Source organism: Daucus carota, chromosome 4 (assembly GCF_001625215.2).
Source record: "Daucus carota subsp. sativus chromosome 4, DH1 v3.0, whole genome shotgun sequence".
NCBI lineage: Eukaryota > Viridiplantae > Streptophyta > Magnoliopsida > Apiales > Apiaceae > Daucus > Daucus carota.
The window spans coordinates 15359669-15380492 of NC_030384.2; the positions used below are offsets into that span (position 1 = coordinate 15359669).

At 37.4% G+C, this 20824-nt stretch overlaps 1 protein-coding gene across 1 annotated transcript; it reads right to left on the minus strand.

Annotated features, from left to right (window-relative positions):
* Nucleotides 1-18897: 18897 nt before the first annotated feature.
* Nucleotides 18898-20001, minus strand: LOC108203464 (uncharacterized). The gene is made up of 2 exons (XM_017372406.1): nt 19402-20001; nt 18898-19296 (listed from the first exon to the last, which is right to left on the minus strand). Exons 1-2 carry the CDS (start codon nt 19999-20001, stop codon nt 18898-18900), a joined length of 999 nt encoding a protein of 332 aa, XP_017227895.1.
* Nucleotides 20002-20824: the final 823 nt, after the last annotated feature.

Here is a 20824-nt window from a genome sequence, read left to right on the forward strand (position 1 = left end):
TTGACCCGTTTTAATTCCGAAAAATGTTTCAAAATCCATATCAAATGCCAGAAAACTCCTTTTGACTTCAAACCTTCTTTGAAAGATAAATTTTATTGAATATTTTATTTGATATGTGTTATGTGATATCTGATTGATGTGTTACATGTCTATGTGAACCTTATATGATTGTTTTTGACATATCTTTTAATCCATAAATCGGATTTGGGTGAAACGAAGGGTAGATAGAAACTCGTTGCGAAGGCGTGATAATAAGAAGAGTATGAGATCATATATTGATAAAGAATTGTTGTGATTAGCAGAGAAGCGAGACGTAAAAAGGGGAAAGCAAGTGGTGATAGAGTAGTATAGCGAGCAAGCGTAGTTGAAACTTGAGATCAGCTATATAAGGCAAGTTCCCTGAGACTTTCCTCCAATTATATATTCTGTATCTGTTGTGATTATTTAGCGAGCTTTCTGATTAAGCCTTGTGATCTATTGAATTATAGCATGGATTACTTATCCTAGTGATTTTTGAACCTTCAACCAGATTCCTTGAATTATAATATTGATTATTTACTTTATTGATTCTTGAACCTTTGACCCGATTCTTTGATACCTGCTACGAAACCTATTTCAATTGTAAACCTTTAAAATTTTTTTAAAAAAAACTTCTAAATGATTACCATAAGAACCTCATTTCATTTCAAGAACATACCCCCGATACCTCAACCAGTTGGTCAATCCCATATCCTTCAGACCTTAACCAGTTGATCAACACCAAATAACGTCTGTTATGACATATACCTTACAGTTGTTTGATTCTTTCCATAAACCCAAGTTTCTTGATCTTAAAAGCATTCATTTATACTTGAATTTTTTTTTGTGAACCTAGAACCCTTCTTCATATAAACACTAAACTTTGATACACTTTGTCATCCAATTATGCGATAACTGATTCTTCGATAAACCCTGAAGTTGTTTCTCATTCCTCCTTTGAAATACATCTGAGACACTTGAATATTAGTCTGCTTCTGCTTCAAAATTTATTTATGATGTTGGTGTTTCTATCTTATTGAATAATATTGTTGATCATCTTGATTGTGATAGAATTGGATAGTTTTCTAAACTTGGACCAAATGAGTGGTCAGACCAGATGAGTGGTCGCTTTAGGCCAATGTGTGCCTTGGATCCAGTAAACGAGCATGGTGGGACCTGCTCGGGGTTAGTGTCTGACTGATCAGCAGCCTAACCTTTGATTTTTGAAAATAAATTTAATATCCAATTCTAATTGATACTCTAAAAACAAATCTTGATATTGAAATTGATTCCATTAGACACTGGTTTCCTTCAGATTATGATTTACATTTTAAATGGACATTGTTATACTTGCTGAGCTTGTTAGCTCACTCTTGCGATACTTTATGTTCTTTCCAGTGAAGGCAGAGTAAGTTGGTAACGACGACCCTCAGGCTAGTGGTAAGGCCAGGATTCCAGGCTGAGAGATGGAGAGAGCTATCAGCAGCACTTGGCTTTTTATATATGTATTAGTTTGAGTAACGAGACACAAGTGATGTGTAAGCTTGTAAGAATTAAGTTTATATTTTGGGATTTGGGTTTGTAATAATTAAAGTTATGTTGTGGCTTGTTTTATACTTTAACCTGTTGCGATCCATGGATAGTTAAGGGTCACTGCATATATTATATTAATTATAGGTTTATGTTATGGTGTGGACCCCAAACTTTTGACCCGGGTTTGGAGGGCGCCACACAACCGGTCACTAATACCGCACCAGTTCCTCATTGAAGTGGGAGGGTTGTTCGACAGCCCGACAGATTCATGTTTTTGGGAGAGTCTTCGGACTTGGTCTCTGGTGAACATGATGATGATCCCCGGACATACGAAGAGGCAATACAGGATAAAGATGCAAGTCTTTGGCAAAAGGCAATGGATTCTGAGATGGAATCAATGTATTCTAATCAGGTCTGGGAGCTCGTGGAACCACCCAAAGGTGTAAAACCTATTGAATGTAAGTGGGTCTACAAGAAAAAGAGGGGATCAGACAAAAAGGTGAAAGCCTGGAAAGCAAGACTTGTTGCGAAAGGGTATACTAAGAAAGAAGGTATCGATTATAAGGAAACCTTTTCGCCAGTAGTCATGCTTAAGTCAATCCGTATTCTTTTATCTATAGCAGCTCATCTCGATTATGAGATTTGGCAAATGGATGTCAAGACAGCTTTCCTTAATGGAAATCTTGAGGAAACTATCTATATGCAACAACCAGAGGGATTCATTAAAAAAGGCCAAGAGCATCTTGTTTGTAAGCTGAAGAGGTCTATTTATGGACTTAAACAAGCTTCTAGGTATTGGAACATTCGCTTTGATCAGGCAGTCCAGTCGTATGGATTTGATCAATGTCCAAGCGAAGCATGCGTGTATAAGAGATGTGAGCGAAATGCAGTGGTTTTTCTAGTGCTTTATGTTGATGACATTTTACTCATTGGAAACAATGTTAAGATGTTGTCTTCAATAAAGGCATGGCTGTTCAAACAATTTGAAATGAAGGACTTTGGTGAAGCAACATACATCCTTGGGATCAAATTTATAAGGGATCGCAAGAAAAGGATGTTGGCTTTATCTCAGGAGCCCTACATAGATGACGTATTAGCTCGTTTTAACATGCAGGACTCCAAGAAGGGTAATTTATCCTTCAGACATGGAGTTACTCTATCAAAGTGGCAGTGTCCTTCGACACCTAAGGAGATAGAGAACATGAAGGCAGTTCCTTATGCTTTGGCATGTGGGAGCCTAATGTATGCAATGTTATGTACGAGGCCTGATATCTGCTTTGCCGTGGGCATGGTTAGCAGATACCAGTCAAACCCAGGACAAGAACATTGGAGTGCCGTAAAATCAATACTCAAGTACCTGCGAAGGACTAAGGAGTATATGCTAGTTTACAAGTCCTCTGATTTATTGCCTCTGGGATATACTGATTCGGATTTCCAGACAGATAAGGATAAGAGAAAGTCCACCTCGGGATGTGTTTTTACTTTGGGAGGTGGAGCCGTAATATGAAGGAGTGTGAAGCAGAAATGCATCGCAGACTCAACCATGGAAGTTGAATATGTGGCAGCCTCCGAGGCAGCCAAAGAGGCTATATGGTTCCGAAACTTCCTGCTGGATTTGGGTGTGGTTCCTAATCTGCCACATCAAATCACGATTTATTGTGATAACACTGGTGCTGTGGCGAATACCAAGGAACCACGGGCCCATAAGGCAGCGAAACACATAGAGCGTAAGTATCACCTCATACGACAGTTTGTTAAGCGAGGAGATATCATTGTGGCTGACATAGCATCGAAGGATAACCGGGCAGATCCTTTCACGAAGAGCTTACCAGCTAAGGCTTTTCAGGAGCACGTGGAAGCGATAGGAGTCAGATACTTGGTCACATAGTTATTATAGTTGGTAGTGGATTGCTTGTAATAAACACTGATATACTCAAAGAATATCTTGAGTATTAGTGGGAGATTGTTAGGGTTATACTAAAATATTCGTTTGAAGTATATAACAATTATTTGAGAATCTTGAATGCATGTTTTCACATTGTCTGTATATTATATATTGTATACAATCTAGTATCAAATGGGATAGCAGAAGATTAGATTGTCAGACTCCTTATATAATATAATAAAGGTTCACAGTCGAGGTGGTGTTAGACAAACCACTGGAACGGCTGAAGTATTATTTGGAAATAATTTGTCTTGACTATTGAATAATAGTTATATACTTTGTGTATATTGAACGGGATCAAAATAGTAGAATAATTGTTTCTTTAATTCTGACAATAAAGAACTAAGATTCTATGATGTTATTAATGCTTAAGTTCTTAATCCGGATATAGTGATTGACACTTGTATTTAATGCACATGCCTTGACTCATAAATTAAGTAATTTATTTTAAATTACGAATTTATGTATTGGGCAATGACATTATATACAGAGTGGGATATTGACTATAGAATAAAACCGTGTCCGAGAAATATATTCGGGTGATGATGTCCTCTTGAAAGCTCATAAAGATAATTATGCTTTAGTCCTGCAGGCAGATTTGTTCTTGCATAATTATAAGGTTGAGTGGATGATCAAGGATAAAAGATATTGATTAAATTAATTGTCAGAAATTAATTTAATTAATGGACATGCGATATCTTAAACATGGGGAATTTATAAGCAATTAATATGGGAACCGAATTAAATAATTAATTTACGGAATTGGGAAAGGTAGTGCAAATATTAGTTCTTTAGTGGATAGAATTAATATTTAATGACATTGGGCCTGGCCCGGAATGTCATTGGAAGGCCTGACCTAATGGTCAATGATCCCTACTGTAGCCTATATATATATATTCTCGTTCTCCTAAAGCTGAAAGACACACCAAAACGAATTAATCCTAGAGTCAGAGAGAGGCAGAAGTTTTTCTCAAGGAGACAGCTAGGGTTTTGGGTTTTCGGAGCTTTAAGGAGAGGCACACCTTGGGAGATCGAAGGCCACACTTCGTCCAAGGAGAATCAAGGAATACAGTAGAAGACGTGGATTTGAATCGCTTGCGCCGTAGCGATTAAGGTTAATATTCTGTTCGAACTTTTAATAAGTATCATAAAACGCAGGGCCAAGGTCCGATTGTTCCTACAGGTATGACATTATTCAATAATGTCATACCGTGTCACTCATCATGGCTTTCCTCCCATGTCTTAAAAATGTCATTCTGATGAGCTTAACATGGTTTAATCAGTAGATATGAGTTTCTGATAGAAAGCCATACCGTTTGCTTGCTTATGTCATTCGTTGGTATGACTTAAGAAAGTCATACCGTGTCAATCAGTATGACATTCTTAATATATGTTTATGACTTGTGTTATATGACTTAGAATGTCATACCCTTTGATGCTCTATGTCTTATTAAGTCATACCTCTTGATTCCTTATGACTTTGGCTAGTTATGTCATGCCAAATGACCCTTGAAGGCCATGGAATTAATGTCATACTGTGTATGGCAGTATGACATTCCTTTTAAATGTCATTCCTTCCTTCCTTTTGGCATGGCTTTGCTTTGTAATGTCATTCCTAAGCTAGAAAGTCATTCCTTTCAATGTCATACCTAGTTCCAAGTGTTTTGCATATATATATATGGCTTCACTTCTTCATTTCTAAGTTGTTCAAGCATTGTAAAAGCTTTCAAGTTGTTTGTAACTTGCAATTGTTATATCCACAGTTTTCTGTGCTTTGATCACTCGGTTGTTTTAATCACTAAACTAGAATACATCCTGTCGAATTTATTCTACGAACTTTAGTGGACATTAAAACGAACCTTATTAATTATATAACGACTTAAAACATTGTTATATTAATTAATTAAAATCTGATTAACAAGTTTAATTCAAATCAGATTATTCCGCCGTGATTTTTTAGTGACGATTGTATTCAACCCCCCCCCCTTCTACAATCGTTTCAGGACCTAACAATTTGCATCAGAGCGGTTGATATCATTTTTCCGTATCAGATCCTATACACACTCTGTAACGTCCAAATATTTTTTATTCGAATTAATTTTATTCCAAAAATTAATTTTAATTTAAAATATTTTTCTTTCAAAAATCCAAATCTCATCCAAACACTATTCACTTCAAATCCTTAAACATGAGTACACAAAAGATCAGTAGCTTTAAAATCCCACCGTTCAGCAAGGAACACTTTGGCCTATGGAAGAGGCATATGTTGTTATTCCTCCGCACCACCAACAGAATATATATCGGGATATTAAACAAGGGTGTTTCTATTCCGATGAATGTCATATTAGCACACGAAGAAGATGGTGTGTTAATACCTCATCAGACTATTCCGAAAGAACTTTCTGAGTACACAGATGAAGAGAGTGAACAGATGAACTTAGATGACGCTCTTCAACTAATTTTGGTTGAATCTCTAGATCCGGTCATGTACAATGCTGTTGTTAATTGTACGAACACGAAGCAAATCTGGGATACGTTAGAGATTAACAATGAAGGCTCAGAAGAAGTTAGGGAAAACAAGAAAGAGATACTGATGGCTCAGTATGAACAGTTTGGTTCCAATCCCGAAGAAGGGATTTCAGAAGTGTTTATCAGACTTAATAATGTGATAAATAATTTAAATCTGAATGGGAAATTCTATGACAAGAAAGAGATTAACATGAAGTTTCTTTTAACACTTCCCGAACATCTGGAACACAGAATCACTACCATCAGGGAAAGCAGAGATCTGAATGAGATTTCTCTGGAGAGACTCTACGGAGTTTTGAAAACTTATGAACTGGAGCAAGTTCAAAGTAAGCAGAGATATGGCTGGGGTAAAACACAGAACCATTCAAGAGCTCTAGTTGTTGAGTCACCTGTACCGTAAGAGAAGAAGGATGTTGTTGTTCCTTCTAAAACCACTCAGGAATTTGTTGTACCTGAGATGGTCAGACTGCTTCTTTCAGTGGTGACGAAGAGTTCTATACAATGGAAGAGATAGAACAATTAGAAGATCAATCTCTATCACTGTTTGCGAAGAAGTTTGGAAACATGAGATTCAAGAAGAATCCCTCCTACAAGTACAAACCTACTGTGAACAGGTTTCAAAAAGGAGGTTACTCATCTTCTACGAGCAAAGGTGGATACAAGACTGGGATGGTGGATAGAAGCAAGTTCAAATGCTTCAACTGTGGTGAACATGGACACTTTGCAACTAAATGCAAACAGCCCAAGGTTCAAGGAAAGAGAAAAGATTTGTACGATGAGCTGAAGCAGAAGTATGATGCATTGGTCAGAAAGCATCAGGGTACTTCTGGAGGTCAAAGCTTCAAGAGCAAATCATATCTGGCAGAAGGGAAAAGCTGGGATGATACAGATAGTGATGAAGAAGAGCAGATTGGGAATGTTGCTCTTATGGCTAATGCTGGATCATCTTCACCTCCTCCTGCTGGAAGCTTTCAGGTAGATCCTACATGCCCTAAACTTTTTATGCAATTAGGACTTGAAAGAGATGATGCTATAAAAAAGATGAAAGCTGGCAATCTTAAAATTGATACGTTAGTCTTAGAAATTCATGCTTATAAGATGAATGAGATGAAAGTATTAAAACCTAAAATAGAACAACCGACTATGGATTTAGGATTACAATGTGCTAAAGTCAAATTCTAGAGAAAGGTGAGATTGCTTTAAGACTTCAGCTAGACGAAGAGAAAGTTAAGTGTAAAGCCTTTAAGGATGCCTCCACTATAGTCAAAGAACTTAATGATAAACAAGAGATCAAGAGAACTGTTGGAATAGGTTTTGACTATAAAAAATTTGTAGGTAAGGCTAGTAACATTACTCCCTTTAAGAAGAGTGCTGAGGAGAGAGGAATTCCTTTTGCTTTGAAGGATTCCCCTCAACCCTTGTTTAAATCCTCAGAAGCTAAACCTCTGTTAGAAACTCCTGTTGTCATTAGATATGAACTCAAACATGAAGACCTTAAAATGAAAGAGAGTAATGAAAAGAGAGATGAGATCCTGACATCACTGAAACCAATCAAAGTGAAAGGCAATGTTAGGTTGCCTAAAGCTGGTTTAGGTGTCAACTGTGAGGGAACTAAATTCAACAAGCCTAATAATTTTTTGAATAGTAAGAACAAGAACAATAGATGTCATTCTACTGAGAACTTTAAATCTGTTAACAAGGTTAGAGTAGAATCTATTGATGTTCCTACTACTGTGACTAATATTCCTGTTGTTCCTGTTTTTGATGCATGTCATAAATGTTGTGGTGTTGATAATTGCATGACTTGTGCTTTCAATATGATGTCTGCTTATTTTAGAAATTTGCATGCTAAAAATGAAAACACATCACCTAGGCAACACACAAACAATAAACATGCTAGATCAAAGACTTCTAGTCCTCCTCGTGTTAGGAAGGAGACTTATGTTCCAAAGCCTAAAACCAAGGTTTATAAGGCTGTTGTTAAGGAAGTAAGTTCAGTCAAATCTGAACCAAGTATCAGTCCAAGAGGCTCTGTTGTATTACCTGATAGAAATCAATTCTTTAAGTTTGATGGACCCAATCAAGTGTGGGTCCCAAAGAAGGTTTAATCAAGTTGTCTTTTGCAGGGTGCTAGTGGAATTGTACGAGTTACTTGGGTGCTTGACAGTGGAGCGTCAATGCACATGACTGGCAATAGATCCTTGCTAGAAGACATAAGAGAAGGAGCTGGCCCGACAGTCGGTTTTGCTGATAATAACAAAGGTCGTACTGTGGGATATGGCAAGTACAAAATTGGAAGGATCATCATAGAAGATATTGCAATAGTTGAAGGACTTCAACATAATCTCCTGAGTGTCAGTCAATTTTGTGACAAGGGATATTATGTTCATTTTGAAAAGGAGATATGTATCATTAAACATATCAAGGATAAGCGTCCTTCACTATGTGGCATAAGGAAAGGCAATATATTCGTAGCTGATTTGTCTTCAGGACCAGGAAACGAAGTTCATTGTTTCTACGCCAACCGTCTATTGAAGATAGTTGGTTATGGCATAAGAAGCTCTCACACCTCAACTTCAAAACCATGAACTCTCTAGTCAAGAGAGATCTAGTGAGAGGTTTGCCTTCACTGGAATTCTCAACTGATGATCATTGTGAAGCTTGTCAGAAAGGAAAAGCGAAGAAAGCATCTCACAAAGGCAAGACCATCAATACCATTACGAATCCACTTCATTTACTGCATATGGATTTGTTTGGTCCCGTGAATGTTGCATCAATTGATGGAGGAAGATATGCCTTGGTTATTGTGGATGACTTCTCGAAATTTACTTGGGTGTACTTCCTAGCTTCTAAGGATGAAACCCCGATGACAGTGATTGATCATATTAAGTCAGTTGAATTGGAAAAGGGTGTGCCAGTGAAAGCTGTAAGGTCAGATAATGGCACGGAATTCAAGAATCAAACCCTAATCAACTTTTACTCTGAAAAGGGAATTAGAAGGCAGTACTCAGCACCAAGGACTCCTCAGCAGAATGGAGTTGTCGAAAGAAAGAATCGTACACTGATTGAAGCTGCAAGGACTATGATTGCTGAAGCAAAGCTTCCACTGTACTTTTGGGCTGAAGCTGTGTCTACTGCCTGCTATACCCAGAATAGAACTTTGATCAACAAGGATCATATGAAAACTCCATTTCATCTGTATAACAACAAGAAACCATATGTCAAACATCTTCATGTCTTTGGAGCCAAGTGTTATGTTCTCAAGGATGGTGAAGAGAACTTGAACAAGTTTGAGCCAAAGGCATCCGAAGCAATTTTTGTTGGTTATACAAATAATGCTTATAGAGTTTTTGTAATTGATACTCTGTCAGTGAAAGTTAGTGTCAATGTAACATTTGATGACACTAAACTACCAAGTTTACAATCTACTAATCCATCTGAATCTCTGAAGTTTGACAACTATCCAGATTCTGATTCAGATGATGATGTGCCACCTGAGGTTGCAACAGGTGATGACAACAATGATAATGATCCAGGCAATGGTGGAGGAAATGGCAATAATGCTGGAGATTCACTGATGCTAGTGGTGGATCATCAAGTCATCCTGGCAACAGCTCAGGGGGAGCTAGTGGATCAACTAGTCATACAATTCAGCTTAATGATAATACTGCTGAATCATCAAGGACACAACTTCCAAGGGAAAGAATTTGGAGCAGAGATCATCCTTTTAATTTAATTATTGGTGATCCTGATGCTGGTGTCAAGACTAGAAGTGCTACATCTATTCTCTGGTTTTCTATCACAATTAGAACCAAAGAAAATAGATGAAGCACTTGCTGATCCTGATTGGGTTCTTGCCATGCAAGAAGAACTCAATCAATTTGAGAGACAAGAAGTCTGGGCCCTGGTTCCAAGACCAAAAGGAAAGTCTACAATTGGAGCTAGATGGGTCTTCCGTAACAAGTTAGATGGTGATGGCATTGTTGTGAGAAACAAAGCCAGACTGGTTGCAAAAGGTTATTCTCAAGAAGAAGGAATTGATTACGATGAAACCTATGCTCCAGTTGCTCGTCTTGAAGCCATCAGAATATTCCTTGCATTTGCTGCACACTCCAACTTCAAAGTTTATCAGATGGATGTGAAAAGTGCATTTCTGAATGGAAAGCTGGAAGAAGAAGTATATCTGGAACAGCCCCTTGGCTTTGAAAATCCAGAGTTTGCTGATTTTGTGTACTTCCTATTCAAAGCTGTCTATGGGCTCAAGCAGTCACCAAGGACATGGTATGACACCCTCTCTGAATTTTTAATTGAAAATAAATTTACTAGAGGTGTCATAGACAAAACTCTCTTTTACAAATTGCAGGATAATGATATGTTATTTGTTCAAATATATGTTGATGATATTATATTTGGTTCTACTAACGATAACTTGTGCAAGAGATTTGCTAAGTTAATGCAGAGTAATTATGAAATGAGTATGATGGGTGAGCTATCCTACTTTCTTGGTCTTCAAGTAAGCCAAAAGGAAGATGGAATCTTTATTTGCCAGTCAAAGTATGTCAGAGATCTTCTAAGAAAGTACAATATAGAAGACTGTTCACCGGCAAAGACACCCATGGCCACTGCCACTAAGCTTGACCAGGATAAATCTGGTAAGAAAGTTGATATCTCTAGATATCGAGGTATGATTAGCTCATTACTCTATCTCACTGCTAGTAGACCAGATATTATGTTTGCAACATGTTTGTGTGCTAGGTTTCAGGCTGATCCTAAAGAATCACATCTTATAGCCGTCAAAAGAATCTTTAGATATCTTAAGGGTACACCTGGTTTAGGTATTTGGTACCCTAAGAATACTGGTTTTGACTTAACCGGCTATACAGATTCTGATTATGCAGGTTGCAGGATTGATAGAAAGAGTACGTCTGGAAGCTGTCAATTTCTAGGACGTCGGTTGGTTTCCTGGTACAGCAAGAAGCAACACTCAGTGTCCACTTCTACTGCTGAAGCTGAGTACATAGCTGCTGGCAGTTGCTGTGCGCAGATTCTCTGGATCAGAAACCAGTTGAATGATTATGGTATCTCTGTCGACAAAATTCCAATATTTTGTGACAACACCAGTGCCATAGCCATTTCAAACAATCCAGTGCAACACTCCAGAACCAAGCACATAGATATCAGGTATCATTTCATTCGAGAACATGTCATGAATGATACTGTGGTGTTATATTTCGTACCTGCGGCTGATCAAATTGCAGACATCTTCACTAAACCACTTGATGAATCCACTTTCTCTAAGTTGGTTTGTGAGCTAGGGATGTTAAATATGCCATGATTCTATTTGTATATATTTTATATGTATTTTATATATTATTATATATTTTTGTGAATTTTCTGTGTAGTTATATCTATTTTATTAGATTTTATATAATTGTTTGTATATTATCTGATAATTTTATGTGTAATTATGCATGTTCATATATGTCTCTATAATTTTCTAAGTACTGCATACTCCTCTGTAATATTCTCTATGCGTTTAGATAATTATATGTGTTTATTTTGTATTTTTTAAAATTAATTAAGCATAAATATTTGATTTTAAGTTAATTCATTTTAATGAATTAAAGTTAAATTCATAAGTATTTGTATTTAATTAAAGTTGAATTTTACAAAATATATGTGTAATATATTATATATATTATGTGTATTAGATTTTTGATTAAATGTGCAAAAGGTTTCACTTTTAAAATTATCAAAAATCATAATATTCACTAGTTTTTCTTTTTAAATTCTGATTATTTCAGTCGCTATGACATTTTTATAAAATGTCATACCGCTTTTAGCGTGTCTGGTAAGCCTCCACAACGCGGCATGACTTTTCTTTGAAAAGTCATACCGAGTTATGCATACTCCCTTACTTCCCTCGGTATGACATTCGCTAGGAAAGTCATACCGAATGCTCAAGAATGTAATATTCAAGAGCACGGTATGACATTTCCTAGTAATGTCATACCGACACCATAAGTCTGTATGACTTATCTGTTTTATACCATACCGCACTCCACTTCATCCTCTTCACTATACACACACATACACACCTTCGCCATTGTTCTTGCTCTAATCGGTTTTCAAGTTTTATCCATAAAACTTGTTGGTTTCTTTTAATCAAGCCTCAAAAGCTTGCTTGTTACTGATTTAAATCACGATCTTAGCCGAATTGCTGCCCAATTTTTCACCGAGTTCAACCGAGTCGATCGAGTTGCACTAGTGTTCATCGATTCAAACGATTTTGACCGAGTTCTCACCTGTTCTGTGATCATTTGGCCGTGGTTTATCAGTATAGAACGATTTGTGGTGGTGTTGTTTGAACTGATTTGAAACCCCCCTTTCTTGGATTTCGAATTTTAGGGTTTTAAGAGTGTATTTGGGGATTTTTGGACTATTTGGAGTCTAAGGCATTGTTTGGGACTTTAATTAAGCCATTTTAAGATTAATTAAGTTTTAATTCGAATTTAACCCTTTAATTCGAATTATTAATTAATTAATTAATTGATATTTAATTATTAATTGAAATTTGTGAGATATTTGAGAATTAATATTTTATTTGAAAAATTCTCACTTAATTCAATTTTTAATTTTAAAAATGGCCGGTCGCTTTGTTATTGAGGAGACGAACTTGAATGGATTCTTCGACCGTGAGGCAAGTTTGGCACGTTTTAGGCCATGGGTCCTTTTTCTGAATAGTCAGTCGCTCGTCAGCACTGCTATTACAGCTCATGCAGAACTCCAGATACAGCCTATACAGGATTTCTACTCGTCATCATTAAACACTACATTGTTGGATAATCATTGTATGTCTGGCGAAATACATGGAGGACGTACCATTCACATCAACACTGATGATGTGAATCTGATACTAGGGTTCCCGAGGGAGAATTTTATTGAACTCCCTACTGAAGATGAAATCACCCAATTCTTCGAGACGATCTTATATCAGGGAGAGATCAATTTGCCTAGAATGTTGAAAGGCAATCTGAAGCCTGAGTGGGACCTTTTCTTCGACACTTTGGCTAAAGTGTTTGCTCCTACTACTCGCAAGAACTTCAATGTTATAACTTCCTTGCTTCAGAAGATTGGATTCTGCATTGCTTTTAATTTTCCTATCAACTTTGGTAAACTCATACTTCAATCCATTCTTACAAAGTTGAGACCACTGAGGAACAGATCAGTTGAGCAGAATGCCAAAGTCACATGCTTCTATCCAAGGTTTATCATGTTGTTTCCGAATGATAAAATGATTGATGCTGAGAAGGAACACTATGTCAACTCTCCTGTGGCACCAGTTCCTCGTGCCTGTTCTAAGTTGATGACTCAGTTGGACAACAAGAACAAATTTGCAAATGTTCCTCTAATCACCACTCCTCATATGCTACAGATGTTCAACACTCCTCTGCAGCCATATCAGCTTCAAGTGGCTCCTCCACCTCAACCTCAGCAACAACAACAGCAACAACAACAACCGCAAGAACCTCAACCCCTCCAAATCCAACAACCACATCAACAACCTCAACAACTTCAACAGCATTCACCTCAACAATCTCAAGAAGCACAATCTTCACACCATTCATCCAACCAATCATCATATCACTCTCCTACTCATCAACAACAACAACCTATCCATTCATTTGACGATCAACCATTGGAATATGATTTCTTCGAGAATCAACCATCTTCATCTGAACCTCTCCCATACCAAACACAATCCCAAATCATACCACAAACACAATCTACCTCACAACCCCTTCACTCTGACTCTCCTATCAACCAGGAGCTGCAGTCCTTTCGTCAGGATCTACAGGTAGCTCAGGTACTTTCTAACTTATCATCTAATTTTAATGTTGATACGTCAGATTATGGTTGTGATCTTGTTTGTGACCTTGATTTTGTTTTCCAGCCTACCAGCAATGAACCTGACAACACACAGGTTCATAACCTAGCTGATGATTCACTTCAACAAACTCTCGTTTCTCCAAACACATCAACCAACACTACAATGCAACCTGTTCGTAAAGTTGCAAGGAAACGGAGTACGAGTAGTTTAATGAGTCAACCCACAGCTATGTCTCCCTCTAAGAAGCAAAGGGCGGAAGCCTTAGAGACACCTGTAGCCTCATCTTTGCCTTCCCAACAAGGCTCAGATTTTGAAATGGCAGATAAACAGTCTCTGGACCTATTCTCTCTACAGGATGAGGCCATTGAAATTGACCGTCCAGCCGCGGTAACTTGTACAGAGTCAAGCACTGCGCTAGCACTCACGCTAGTGCCAGCCCAGACAGATACACAGGTTACTATGATTACTGAGTGCACAGATTTTCAAAATAAATGTTTAATGTATGAAAACTTTTCTGATCACCCTTTCTTTTCTGATCAGGAGGAACTTGGCAGCGTGCAAGTTAATTTGCCCTCACAGGCGTCCGGAGGACGATTTGTTCCTCCACTACCTTTGCTCCCATCTCAAGGGACATTGGTAGTTTATACAGGTACAGCGGGAAGTGTGAATACTATGAGTGATGTAAGGCAAACACCGAGCAATACACATGCACGTGAGGCGAGTTAAACAGCTCTGAGTGTAAGTGAGGTGAGTGCACACACTAACCCTGCTATGTTTGAGGAACAAATGGCAAAGCTATGAGCTGAGCTTGAAAGAATGATTGCTGAAAATGAGAAGCTGAAGGGTGCACAGTTGGTAACCCTAGAACAGAAAGCTGAGGAAAGGCCATCCAGTTCTTACAGGGATGAGCTCAAAGAAGAGATCCATGAGTTACCTGTTGAGATGCGATCTAATCATGAACTTTACATGGCTAAGTTTGATTCCATCGACAGCAAACTTGATCAACTTCTCAGGAATTCAAACAAGTCTGATGATCAACCCTCCGGAGAGAATCCCTCAACTAAGGGGGAGAATAGAGAAGACAAAGGTGACAGGGATAATAGAGGCAATAGCTCAAATCAAAGCAACAAGGGGAATACCACTTCTGGATCTGCCCCTGACAAAGAATCTGATAAATCAAAAGGCAAAGAACCGTTACATCAGTCCGACAATGTATTCAACTCTGATAGTTATGATGACTATCCAAAGGATATGGATGATGATGACGTCTTTGATGCTACCTATCGTCAAGCAGAAGAAGAAGGTAAATTTGATGAGAGTTACTTGTTTCAGGATGAAGAACCTGTTGATCTAGAACATGAGGAGAATGTCCGGAAGTTCAAAGCTGAGAATGAAGCAAGCAAGCGTAAGCTTCGTGATTATCAGAAACTTCTCGAGGACAAGTTGATCGCAGAAGAGCAAATCAAGATCGAGAAACAGAAAATCAATGATGCTGCGATCAAGCAGAAGAATCTTGATATAAGGAGAAAAGTCGGAAAAAGCCGGGACATTGCAAAGAGAATATTCAATGGACCTCAAAGGGAACCTTTTAACGACAAAAAGTTCTTATCTCTGATCTATGATCTTCGAGAGATAAACCCTGACGAGGATGTCTTTATGCATGCCTTTGCTTTGGAATTGAATTATTTGACTGTGGCAGTCAATAACTTGTTAGAAGAATGGGAGCTAATTGTCTATACACAGAGAAATGGTTCTTTCAGACTATCTGTCCAATCTCTGAAATCATTCTCTGTATCTGAGCTCTGGGTGCTTCGGAATAAGGTAAAGCGCGGCTCCAACCTGAACGAACTCCTTCGTGACAAACTGCTGGAATGTGTTGTATTCAACAGTCCTCAGGTTGTCAGGAATCCGTACTGTGTAAAGTTCGTTCACAAGGAGATCTTCAGCACTGTCTATCTCAACGAAGAAGCCTTGCCAAAGTATCCCGCTAAGCAACTTGCTCTTGCCTCCACTCTTTTAAGAACCAAGGGCTTCGCTTCTAAAGCTAAGTCTGATGCTGATGATGTGATTCTTGCTTACTGCACTCGAAAGAATGTTGCTCAGTACTTTCGAAGGATGAAAAATGTTACAAAATCTCAGCCATCAGACTTCCGCGAAGACCCTGTGGAATTAGAAGTACTACACCAACTGGCTCTGGCAAGGGAACGAAAGAAGCGTGGTGAATCCACTACATCTGAAGTGCCAACCAGGGAAGAACCATCAACTCCTATCCTTCACACTTCTGATATCGAAGAAGGAGAAGTTGATCTTTAGATTCATTAGGGACTTGTAATATATGTTCAGTAAGAACATCCTTTTGTAATCTAATGTAATCTTTTAAATTCTGGAGAATGTTTAATGAAATACCAGAAACTTTTTGCTATTTAATATTCATGTTTAATCCTTTGTCTTATCAGTTAGTTGAGTATCCTCTCGATAATTTGCATGGTATGTTAACAAACAAATAGGGGGAGATTGAAAGGCATATGTTTAGCCTATTTGTAATTAAAGAGGTACCAACTCAACTCTGATAAGAAAGCAAGGTAAATAGCAAGTACTGTTGAAGAAATTCGTACGAAGAACGTCAAGTGATTTATTGAAATTATATGTCTGAAGAATTTCAGAATGCTGCTGCACACCACCGGAAGAAGTTCATTAATATGTTCAAGCCTCAGTGTACAAATAATCTTTTGTAGGACGTCCAGAAGGTATAAAGTTTCAATACTTTATTTATTCAGAAGATTCCATACTATTGTTACTAATGAAGAAGAACTACGAAGACAAAGAATCGACGAACAAGCCACGTCTCAAATGTTTATTTGTTAAAGAATATTTAATTCAGCTAGATACAGATGAACCAGACAGTACATTTGTGTGTCAGCTACTCAGATTAAGTAAGTGGCCGTTCAATCAAGACGAAGATCTACAGCGTTTAAACATGTCTGGAGTCCCTGCTGCTTGAAGAAAAGAATTATATAAATATTTCTTTAATCACTTCACTTATCAAAATAACTAAATTAGTTGTATAATTTATTTATTAAATTGATTCACCTTCGAATTAATTTAATTTATGAATTTATATGATTAATATAATTAATTAAGTGATTATTGAATATTTATTTAATTAAAAACAAGTGTTTATATACATATAGCAGTCGGTATGACATTATTCAAAAATGTCATACCGTGTCACTCATCATGGCTTTCCTCCCATGTCTTAAAAATGTCATTCTGATGAGCTTAGCATGGTTTAATCAGTAGATACGACTTTATAATAGAAAGCCATACCGTTTGCTTGCTTATGTCATTCGTTGGTATGACTTAAGAAAGTCATACCGTGTCAATCAGTATGACATTCTTAATATATGTGTATGACTTGTGTTATATGACTTAGAATGTCATACCCTTTGATGCTCTATGTCTTATTAAGTCATACCTCTTGATTCCTTATGACTTTGGCTAGTTATGTCATGCCAAATGACCCTTGAAGGCCAAGGAATTAATGTCATACCGTGTATGGCAGTATGACATTCCTTTTAAATGTCATTCCTTCCTTCCTTTTGGCATGGCTTTGCTTTGTAATGTCATTCCTAAGCTAGAAAGTCATTCCTTTCAATGTCATACCTAGTTCCAAGTGTTTTGTCTATATATATGGCTTCACTTCTTCATTTCTAAGTTGTTCAAGCATTGTAAAAGCTTTCAAGTTGTTTGTAACTTGCAATTGTTATATCCACAATTTTCTGTGCTTTGATCACTCGGTTGTTTTAATCACTAAACTAGAATACATCCTGTCGAATTTATTCTACGAACTTTAGTGGACATTAAAACGAACCTTATTAATTATATAACGACTTAAAACATTATTATATTGATTAATTAAAATCTGATTAACAAGTTTAATTCAAATCAGATTATTCCGCCGCGATTTTTTAGTGACGATTGTATTCAAACCCCCCCTTCTACAATCGTTTCAGGACCTAACACCCACCCCACCGACTCCCACTCAACCCTTTCTCTCTGTCTCTCTATTCTCTCGTTCCTTCTGCTACCAAATCCTAATTACTCTATCATAAACATGGGTTCACATTATGGGTTTTCCGATTCAGATGATGAATTTGCTAATACAGCTATCTACGAGTGCTCCGATTCTGATCACTGTGACAAAGGTGATTCGTGTGATGGGGAACATGGTTATAGTCATCACTATATTGAGGAATGGGTGGTTCAATCGGATGTGACGATGGATGAAAACCCTCAAACACTTCCCAATGAAAGTGCTATTCAAGTCCCCTTCGATGAAAATAATTCTCCTCCAGTCCCTCTTTCTTCAGATCCAGTTGAATTGGCCACCGTTGTTGCTCCGGACCCGGACCCGTCGAGCGATGACTTGGATTTGGATGTGGAGGCCGATTCAGAAGATGCATGCTCTCGCTCGTAATCAGAGTAAAGATCTAGTTAATCGCCTTTTTTTATTTCGTTAGTTATTTCGTTGTTGTTGTATGCTCTCGCTAGTTATTCGGATGTTGCATTAGTTATTTCGTTGTTGTTGTAATCAATTGGCTGTTTATGTAATTATCTGGTCGTTTTTGTATGTAATCGATTGTTGGTCTAATTCCCAGTTATGCCTAATTGGTTGTTTATGTAATTCCCAGTCCTAAACTTATTTCCTTGTTGGTGTAATGAATCGCTTGTTTAATTACTTATTCGCTTGTGTTATTCATTAATCGCTTGTTTGGTGATAATGTCAATGATGCTTGGGGATACTCTAAGATGAAATACTTGTATATACATGAACTGCTTAAAAATAAGCTTACTTTTAATACATTGATTGCTTAAAACTAAGATTACTTCTGGTACTAGTTCATTAAAAACAAAAGTCAGATCACATGTCCCCTCCCACTTAAGTTGTTGAAGATGATGCTCTATTCCCCTGTATGTAATTTCATGCCTCGTGGACAACCCACATTGGTGCAGTGACTTGAATTGGTAGCTTCCCCTCAGCTGCCAATTTTTTCTTATTAACATGAGGCACAAGGTAATCATTCGAACCTTTCACTTTTAGAACTTCATTCATGACATATTTATAAGATAACCATACATTTCCCAGTGTTGTTGGCTCTAATTCATTATATGCATGATGCACTGCCTCCAACATATCATCAACATCCTTTGGCACTTTTTTGTGCATTAAAAACTGTATGCTTCTAAAAAAACCCAAGTCCAAGATATTTAAATCTGGACTGTTTGGTGGTTGTTGCACTAGAATGAATGTGAAGTGCCCTTGTTGATGAGCTTGTTGCCACTCTGGGTCATCTTGACCTATATGTGTCCTCGCATTATCCTGATGTATGTATATAGTCTTATGACCTTCTGTTTATGGCCATTTCTGCATGATTGCTGGTATGATTTCATTGAACAACACGTGCCTTGTTTCCTTTTTACCAACAGATTCAACTATCTTTGTCATAATTGTCCCCTTTGCTCTGTATTTGGAAGCTTTTTCTGCTGGTTCTTGGTAAGTGAATGGGAAGATGCCTATCTTCCCATCAAAGGTACATTCTTTATCTGCATTGAATCTTGGTCTTGCTACAGCTGCTGTGAACATAACTTTGGGTATAAACTTGCTTGACTTGGCTGCCCTGTACTTGCCCTTTACATTTCTTTCCAGGTAAACCCTATGTGATTTTTTGCTTAGATAAAACCACTTTTCATCAATATGTACAAAGTTGTAAATGGGATAATACTGCCTCTTTGTTGTTGGTGTGTCTCCCATCAACAAGTTTAGAACCCATTCAAACCTTTGAAAAAGGTTTGCCTCTTTCAAAGCAGGATGTAGTGGATTTGTATGAGGTTTAATAAGTCCCTTCTTTATCATTCGGTTTGCTGTACTTGAAGAGACTTTAAGCTGCACTGCCAAGTCTCTTATGCATGCTCTATCCCCCATGTTTATCTCAGTTATTGCATTAGGTTGCACTTGTATTCTTTTTATCCCTGAGTTGTGACCCTTTGTTGTCATGTTGTATGGCTGACCTGCTGCCTTTTGCATTCTTACAGTGCTCCATATTGTGCTGATTGTTCTCCTTGTTACATGGAAGAGATTGGCCACTTCTTGAATTGCACCATGGTTAAGCTTCCCCTATGTCTGGTTGTTCAACAGCCACATGACTACTTACATCCTTGAGCCACAGCTGAGCTTTGCCCTCGTTTTGTGATGATGCGGATTAACATGTTCATGTGTTTGCCCTTCTGTGTCTCCATCTGCTGGCTCATTCAAATCAAAAGGCATTCCAGAATTCATTCTGAACAAATGGGGGCAAAGCAATGATGCAGTGTTTCTTTTTTGTCAATTTATACTTGTACAGATTTGGTTGTGTAATCAATCTGTGTGCATGTAATCTTCATTTCTGATTGGTTGATTAACTTTGTCTATTGTAATCCTATTGGTGGATGTACTTAATTATGGATTACCCGCTTGTAATGTAGGTTGGGAGGGAAACTAAGTTTCCCACTTGTTTTCAGTTTTTGTACTTAACGGCTAATGAATGTATTTTAACATTTATCATCAAATTTAACAGCATTTTTTAAAATCCGTGACATTCAAGAAATGAGCAATGTATTTTAGCTATATTAAATAGTAGTAATTGGAGAGCTTAATTTTAGTGATCTTGAACGATTAGTTGACTTTTTTTAACTTGTTTATAATATTAGATTATCGTGATTGACTAATTGTATTGCGTGATATTAGTTTTTGCCATGTAATTTTGAATATGATTTGATTTAAATAGTAGTAATTGGAGAGCTTAATTTTAGTGATCTTTAATGATTAGTTGACTTTTTTAAACTTGTTTATATTTGGTTTTGACCTTCTC